The sequence below is a fragment of the Acanthisitta chloris genome, unplaced genomic scaffold (assembly GCF_000695815.1).
Source record: "Acanthisitta chloris isolate BGI_N310 unplaced genomic scaffold, ASM69581v1 scaffold18424, whole genome shotgun sequence".
In the NCBI taxonomy this organism is placed as follows: domain Eukaryota; kingdom Metazoa; phylum Chordata; class Aves; order Passeriformes; family Acanthisittidae; genus Acanthisitta; species Acanthisitta chloris.
The window spans coordinates 14,978-24,079 of NW_008669010.1; the positions used below are offsets into that span (position 1 = coordinate 14,978).

The 9,102-nt window shown below is 39.0% G+C and overlaps 1 protein-coding gene across 1 annotated transcript in view; it reads right to left on the minus strand.

The window, feature by feature from the left end:
- Positions 1 to 3,051: 3,051 nt before the first annotated feature.
- Positions 3,052 to 9,102, minus strand: part of ADCY7 (adenylate cyclase 7) — a 30,864-nt gene continuing 24,813 nt past the window's right edge. The window contains 8 exon segments of the mRNA XM_009073169.1: positions 3,052 to 3,198; positions 3,353 to 3,477; positions 4,048 to 4,207; positions 5,137 to 5,244; positions 5,693 to 5,839; positions 6,520 to 6,675; positions 7,232 to 7,313; positions 8,249 to 8,409. Coding sequence (XP_009071417.1) covers positions 3,052 to 3,198; positions 3,353 to 3,477; positions 4,048 to 4,207; positions 5,137 to 5,244; positions 5,693 to 5,839; positions 6,520 to 6,675; positions 7,232 to 7,313; positions 8,249 to 8,409 — 1,086 coding nt within the window.

The following is a 9,102-nucleotide window of genomic DNA, read 5'->3' on the forward strand; positions in this document are numbered from 1 at the left end:
AGTTCTTAATAGTCACCACTGGAATTTTTTTCAGTTCTAGATAGTTGCAGCTGAAATACTACTCCAGGGAATGATTTTTTCCATTAATATTTAAGTCATTTTCATGCTGCAAGAGAAGACAAGATGCACAGCAACTGTGCCAGCCAAACCCTTACTGGCTCACTCCACAGCATCTCACTCCCCATCACTCACCTTTCATACTGTGCAGGAGGTGCTGCCAGTGACAGAACTCTTGAGTGTTGAAATTACTTGAGCTGTTCAACACTTAGATGTCACTCCATGCATTTCCTACTGACAACATTTATTGAGTTTATTTTGTGAGTAAAAACTAATTCCATTAACTCCATAGGGCTATAAGAAATGTGCCTCCTTTTCCTGGGAATCTTCATCAAAATAACTGCAAGACCAAACATGTTTCAGGAAGTGTTTTATTTCATGATAAAAAGTTTGTTCTTTAAAACAGATTCCTAATTCCAGACATTATTAGCTCTTCAAAATTAGATACAGTGCCATTTTTTCCATTTAAGAAAAAAATAATGCCATAAGGAAGATTTTTCTAACCAGGTTGTTTCCTCAGCATTAAGTTTCACAGTTCACTCTTGGAAGGACTGCTGAAAACAAGTACTTCAATACAGTTACTTCTTAAATTGAACTTTTTTCTGTGGTTGAATATAGGTCTCATACGATACAGTTCCAGTTCTGATGAGAAATTAGTCATCCTCTCTTTCATTACACACAGTTTGTATCTTCCCACAAAGGCCACACACAGCACACCCACACCAGGCGAGCAGAGCTTTGAAACCAGCTGCAAAACGCAGCTCCTTCCCCTTTGCAAGCCACAGCTCCTCCTGCCACTTCTGCAAATGAGGTGGAGCTGCAGTTACGCCCAAGCAAGTTACCAGCCTGACAGGCAACATCATGTAAACAAAGGCATTTCCAAACGCTGTTACAGACAGCGAATTTTCTTTCATAGATAAATTACACCTACATTCTACTAGGCCTGCGAACAGGAACACTTCAGAGCCAGCTCTAGTGATAGGCACAACACACTTTTCAAAAGAGATTCATGAGACAAATAGCCACTTTACCTGACATGACATCAAAGGCTGCTGAAAGGAGCCTTTGACTTATGCTTGGTCCCTAGAAAACAATAAATAAATATCTCAAAACAAATGCTTGCTGAGCACCTGTAGCTACAAATATACAACAGACCAGAGTAGCAAGAGCTGTTTGAAAGTTTATTCAACTACAACACTGACTTGCACTAACGAGACACCGACTACGACACTTCCTTCTGCGGCAGAGCTCATGTGTGAACTAAACAACCTCAAACTAAGGTTTTCTAACTTGCTGTTTTCTGTTGGAGACTTACTACATGCACAGATTTGACCTACAAAATTGACAAAGGCTACAAGCACAAATTTTAATCCACAGTTGGACAATAGTTAGATTTGTTCCTGTCTTGAAACATAGTCACTTCATCTTCTAAAGAAATTACACAGTAATTAGAAAGCAGCAGTGAGGCACAGGACTGCTTCTCAGACTTCTCCAGGATGGGTTAGTACTAGACCCAGAAACATTAGTAATTGCTGCTCTGTTTGTAGAACAGTAAGGGTTAACCACAGAGGTGTTGTACTCACTAGTCACTGCTGTCCAGCCCTACTACATGGGGTGAGGGGTGAATCCACCCTTAGTTCATACACACAACTGGGGAAAAGATGTTAGCCTTACAAAATACTATCATTGCCACCAACAGAAAACAGATTGAGAGACTGCAGTAAGTAAAAAAATGCCAATTTAGAAAATAGCAAAAGCCACTAACAGCTTAAAAACTTCACAAACTAACTTACAGCAAGTCACTTGCCATGATGATCTTCAGAATGCTCTACACATACTTTCAGCATTGAGGCTCTGCTGAAACATTTCCGTTATGAATGTGTTTTTATCATGCATCCCTTTTTAACCTTTAGAACCAGTTTGTTTCATAAACTGCATTGCCTTTAAAAGGTATAGAAACCAGCCAGTGGCTAGTCAAACTGCAGCAACAAAACCAGAACCAAACCCCAAGTCTCACCTCAGACACAGTTCTGTTTATACAGTATCTGCTGCTGTTTCTAATACTACCTCAGTAATTCTGTTCTTCAGTTTCCCAGCAATTCAGAAAAATTATTTCTTCTTCCCTAAGTGCCCTCAAGAGCACAGCACACAGAATTCCTGCTGGAGTCTGTGACACGAGCTGCTGTCAGAGCCTGTCTGCTCTGCACTCCTCACCATCACCTGTAGTCTTTGGAATTTAAAGTCAAAATTTTCAAGACTCATGTGACTGAATAAAACCTGCATGCAGACCCTAAATACAGAGACACAAAGGAGAACATGTAATATTATGTAAACAAGCTGAACTAGATGATTTCTGAACAGCTCTTGGTCATGAAAACATTTGCATAACACAAGGTACTACTGCGAAGTGAGGATGATCAAGTGATCTGATACTGTGCAGGGGTTTTCCAAAGGAGCTCAGCACAGTCATCAGAGATACATTTGAGTTTACTTGCATTCCTCTTCCCATTATTCCACTGGCTTCTGCTGGGAAGTCTGTTCAGCACTAAAAGCAGGATATGCAGTGCCCAGAGCATCACTGCACGTGTCTGGACAAACACAATACTGTAGGCAGGTGTGTGTCAAAGAACGACTCCATGGAATGTTTTAAGGTGGTAATGAGTTCTACAGTGCATCCACACGTGTTGCTGCTGGAGCTGTTACGACTCCCACAGTGCAGGTAAGGAAAGGAACTAACTGAAAATGCTTCATGGCAATTCCAGGTAAATCCTCAAGTTCAGGAGAAAGGAGTCTTTTTCAGACGGATGGTTGTGTGTCTTCTAAGAACTTCTCAGAACTCTTCTTTGTTAAAAAGAAATTCTCTTGAGATGCAGAAGAGACAGGAACAGAAGATATATGTTTTTAGAATAAAGTCCTTCACATAAGGAGGGAAATTCTAAGTCTTCACAGAAGGGAGACAGTTCTAAGTCTATTTGGATTAACTTCATAGTAGCCTCAGTTCAGTCCCATACCTTGGAATTTGGCTGTCTCAGTGCAAACAAAGTAAGTCCTCAGTTCGCCCTTGCCTTTGACATTAATGAGTCCCCTACATTCACATGAGTATCCCAACTCCTGGAGTATTTTGCTCGTTTCTTCTGTCACCTTTGCATGAAAAGAATTAGAAACTCTTGTGAAACTCTTATGATTATTCACAGTTACAAAAAAAAAAAAAACCAAACAAAAAATACCCAAACAAAAACACCTTCACAACCAGTTAGAAAATATTCCTTTGACATTCCAAGGCTCCTACACTTACCTGGATTTTCCCAAGCTCCCCTGTACTCTCCATTCGACTAGCAACATTAACAGTGTTGCCCCAAATATCATACTGAGGTTTCCGGGCACCGATCACACCAGCAATCACAGGGCCATGATTGATCCCTGCAGACACAAATGCAGAAAGTGATGGCATTAGCTTATTATCTGTAGCTTCAGGGGAAAAAAACATCCCAAAACTTAACTCTGCAACACAATTCCCGCAATTACTATTAGCACTGTTCTATAGATACCAGTACTGAGGCTCAGGTGTGAAGCAACTCAGTGTAAAATGGGAGGAAGAGCTAAGGCACAGTTCATGCCAAAGCAAAATTCTTCTTTTTCTGCTTTTCATATCTAGAAATAAACATTTGCATAATGACGATACTGTGTTTAGTCAACAGTCATTAAGAGGGGACTTGGCTCTTATTGTGTACCTTTCATTTCCTCCAAACCCATCCAGTCTTCCTCTTGCTCCCTGCAGTGCTGAGAACAGCCCGTCCAGAGGAGCTCAGCATGTCTGAAGAGCTGACTAGACCATCCTACCTTTGGCTACTCAGCATCTGGTAGTAACCCAGAAGCTGTGTTCAGCACGAGGAAGGGTTCCACACCACTCAGCACTCATCCTACGTCATCCCACCTCATCTCTCACTTTCCTGAGCTGTGGAGCTCGTGTCCTTCACAACCGGCACGTACCGATACGCAAGCGGAAGTTGTTGAAGGAGTGTCGGTTGATGCCGTCCAGTTTACTCATCAAGGCGATTCCATATTCCACCATGATCCCAATGTGAGCGTGTTGTCTAGTCATAACACATATCAGTCATCAAGTTACAACCTGGAAGGCTGTGTCAGGATACTAATCCACACCAGTGACTAGAGTATGTGTTTATGAGACCACTCGTCCTTGTAACTGCAGAACTGTACAGTGAAACATTCAAAATGGGTTTTTAAAACTGCATTAAATTCAACTAGAATGCCTAGGAGGCAACAAGCATGATAGAATTAAATTCTGCATATCAGTCATCAAGTTACAACCTGGAAGGCTGTGTCAGGATACTAATCCACACCAGTGACTAGAGTATGTGTTTATGAGACCACTCGTCCTTGTAACTGCAGAACTGTACAGTGAAACATTCAAAATGGGTTTTTAAAACTGCATTAAATTCAACTAGAATGCCTAGGAGGCAACAAGCATGATAGAATTAAATTCTGTAACAAATTCCTGTCTGTCCTTTAGGATTTCTGCTTTAATTTTACATGTTTTGGGTATATTATTACACACATCTCCATGTCGCACACAAAACCTGCTGTAGTGAGAGGGAGCCTAAGTACAGAAGTTGGTTTAAATTCTTCTGGGTGACAGAAGGTTTCAGACCTAATGTGGCACTTGAGGATTCTCTTTTTGTGCCAGTTCTCAGCTATCACAAAAAGCTTACTGTCCAGTTCTGAGTTGGCCTTTTCTTTGCCTCCCATTCTTTGCCTTCCCTATTATTAGAGCCATCCTGTTCTGCATCTAGAAATGTTAAGCTGCTTGAATCAAAGATGAAAGATGGAAAAAATATGCTGGGGCTACAGACTTAATACCTGCTTCAGAAAAAAAAAATGGAACTAGGAGATAATAGTAAATTCTGCAGGAGAAAACATACCTTTATCATCTTTTCCCACATTTCAGGAAGTCACTCTGGGTGATTTACTTTCTCTTTTGTATCACATTACGTTTTGTTGCTTTGAAACACACCTATGTAACCCAGAGAATACTGAAGACAGATTTCAGAGACAACATACCTGGTTGTTCTCCTGGCCTGGTGTAACACTGAGACCAGCTGCTGCCATGTAAGTGCTTCCAATTGTTTTGATTTTTTCAACACCACTAAATTTAGGCTTTAACAAGAGCTGTTTGAATGGAAAGAAAATAAAAACTTGAGACTTTAAACACCATATTTCAGTGTAGTATTTAACCAGAAATCTTATACTGTCTACAATAAGCAGTACATGTCTCTAGGAATACTGTCAACACATGAAGGTTAGGTAAGAGAGTACTGAGGAGTAGTTGCACAGTTTTGCTCTACCTGCTCACAGAAGCAAAATTATTGAAAGAATGAAATAGGAGCCTTAAATTCAGGACTTTCAAACCATAGTTCTAATGGACTGGATGATGTAACTAGAAAAAAACCACCAGATGGGAATGTATCTTTCAAGACTGCAAGGCTGAAGGCAGAATATTAGTTCAGCATTACATTCTGTTAGTTAGTTAGTTCAGTCTAACATTCACAGATCTAGTGAAACATTTCTTTTGCAGTAAATATGTAATCCAGTGGATTTTTGACAGAAGCTTAATTACCTCATCAAAGTCAGCAATGATTTCATTCAAGAGCCGCAGACATTCCAGGCCTTCCTTATTGACATCACATTCCGTGTAAAACACCTTAAAATCTGGTACTGATGCAAACATGACACAGACACAGTCATAGGATTGATGGTACCAATCCTGCAGGAGAACAATACATCCACACACTGTCAGCAGTCACCTCCCACCACAGGTATTCCAACCCATGACAATTCTTTGTAACCAGGAACCAAATTCCAGTTTTCCTATGAAATCAACCACAGCATTTTAGAGTGAGCATCTCTTACGGTATCAGAAATGTTAACAAAGTTGATTTGCCTAAGGAAAAGCAGAGATATCATAAAGATTCTCATCTATCTGGACATTGCCAGTCTTCTGACACACAGCAATATTCACTCCTGCTGGCAGAGTCAAAAAGAGATGTCTTGAAAAACCATTCTCAATGAACTTCTCACTGGGGTTGTTACCAAGGAGATTCTATCTGTTCCTCAATTAACTTCTCTAAAAACTAAGACCTATCCTCTCAGGTAAAATATGGTCTTTGGAAAGCAGTAAATCCTATTTAAATAGTTGCCCAACTTAAACTGTGTCCTGAAGCCAAACTATCAATTCTGACAACAGATTTCAGGGACTGACACTAACAGTTTGCATTTTTTTGAGGCCATCTAGAGAGCAGATTCTTGAGTTTACAAAGGTCTTGGGATCCAAATGAGAGGCAAAGAGCTCGAGAATCTTAGAGTCTTCTGTGTGCCTGTTCACATCACATGTTATGTCACCCAGGTCCAGTTTACTGTCCTTCACACAGCAGAGACTCAACATACCTCATTTCTTTTTTCACCAATGAAATATGCAGCAACGTGTGCTGGAAGTACATTTTCCAGCAAAAGCCTGTTAACATTCTCCATAGTTTCAAACTGTTCATGCTCTTTTTTAAACTTGTTCTTCCACAGACAATCCAGTCGACAGTAATAGTCTATCTACAAAGAGATCAAATATGATCAATTAAATCCATAAAATACCTAGCTGAAAAAATGTTAACCAATTTATTCAAGAGGTTTAGTGGCAATATAGTTCCTTCAAGGCCTTTTGAGCCTATATAGTTATGAAAAATATGCTTTGAGAACAAAGGCCAGAAAAACACAAAACAGTAAGACCAAATGCCATTTGTTCCCATCAGGTGTATTTGTCAAAATGACACTTTAATAATCTGGTGATTATTTTCAGTTTGAATTTCTGCCTTGATTTAGAATAAATATTGACATATAAATACAGATAGGTCTGAATTGGAAGAATCAAGAAGTTCTCATTTCTGTAATCAAACACTGTCGAAAAATATAAACATGTTCTCATCTTTGCACAGTAAACATTTTTGCATTACATGTAGTACATTATCTACAACTAAGACCAGAATATTAAAAAAAAAAGGTTATAAATATATGCTGATTTGGAGCAGAGTTTCAAGGAACAACACTTTTCCCTTTTATTTAAACCAACTGGCTGAAAGAACGAAGCAATTGCACTTTAAGTACATACCTGTTTCGCAAGTAAAATTATGGTTATATAAAACAGAACCAGGTATAAATTAGTCATTATCCTTGGCTCTTTGATGAAAAGCCTGAAAACAAGAAAGCAATGCAAAGTCATGGATTTATCTTCAATTCCACTGCACTGAGTTGCAGCTTTCAGCCCACACCACCCAACAGAAAACAGCCAACAAAACCTTCAGGTAGGAAAAGAAACTTGCTTATTTGTGGAGGAAATAATAACAAATCAAAACCTGAATTTCTAAAACAAAGAGAGCAGTAAAATCATACCTGTACCTGAGACACCACTGGTATTTCATAGTAAGACAGTCTTACCACATCTATTAGTCTTAACAAATGCAAACTGAATTCTCATTGTATAAAAGATTAAGAGTCTAAATTAAGAGCTGTCTCAGGCTTTTTTTAAGGTGTGCTGACAACTCAGGCAGCCTCTGCAAAATAAACTTATTTATTTAGCTTCAGCTATGAGTCTAAGCTAAGGAACCTGAGAAAGACTTACAAATGAACAGTAAAACCTTTCCACATGATTTCTCTTAAGCATTTTCAGTTTCTTCAATTAGATCAGGCAAATTACTGTTACTTTCCAGAATACATGCACCTAGTAAGTTAAGCTGAAGAGTTCACCATCCTATTGACTAGCAAGGTCTCACAAGCACAGCTTCATCATCAGATTTTTAGCAAGGCTTTTCTTCATGGCTTAGCACAAGATCAATCTTATTAGGAGACTGATTTCCACTCCCAAGTCTTTAATGTAAGCTAAGGCTTCCAGGGATCTCAGAAGCCACATTACAGATTTTATTCAGCAAACAAGACTTTGTTTAAAAAGAGAGAGAGAAAAAAAATAGATGATATGGTGTAGTATGATTTCCATGCCATTAGGTTTACAGAAAGTTTTGCAATGTCTGACTTACACGACTTTGAAATTTCAACATTCCAGTGAGTGTAAAAAAAAAAAATCTAAACTTCTTTAATGAAATATTAAATGATATGAAACTTTCCACTGTACCTGGTGCTGTTGCCAGCGAAGACATTATTGTGGTGAAAAGTATTAAACATGATGAGGTAGACAGTCACAGCAATGGACAGGAGCAGAACTTTGAGTTCGAAGCTCATTTGAAGAAACACAGAGCAAGCAATGAACCCCAATATACAGCAGTAAGAATAATACTGGAAAAGAAGGATTTAAAGAGCAGTTGCTTGATGCCTGAGATGGTCAAACTATAGCCAATGCTCTAAGTTCATGGTCACTGTAATTTAAACAGAACAAATTGCAATTGCTTGCTAAATTTACTTCGAGCTTTATTTTCAATAGCGCTAAAATGCTGAACTGATTTCATTTTTTAGTGTGCTTTGTTAAAGGCAAACAAAAAGATTTAAACAAAAGGCATCAGACCAACACAAGCAAGGAATGCCAGGTAAAAACTGAAGTGCTGAGAATTTATCTTCTTAAGTCTATTCATTTAAGCAATTATTTATTTAAAGTTCAAGGCTAATCTAAAGGAGATTAGAGTCCACTGAACCAGCTCTGAACCAGCATCTCCAGCACCCTGACCCTATTTTGATTGTGCTCTCTCTTTGTAACCTTAAGCAGATACCACGTTCCCATTCCCCCACCAGTGATGTGTGAAGACTGTGACCTGTTGCCCAACCTTAGACACAGCTCCTTCCTAAGAACTTCAATGCTAATAAGCATGACTGAGTTAACATTTCCCCTGAAGTGAATGAAACCAGAACAGTTTATGGAGCAGCTCATAATCAGAACCTGCTTAGAAGATATTATACCAAACCTGTCATCCTAAAGGCATTGAGTCTAACTTGCAAAAGGTAACAAACACCAACCCTGAAGCCAAACCACTGAAA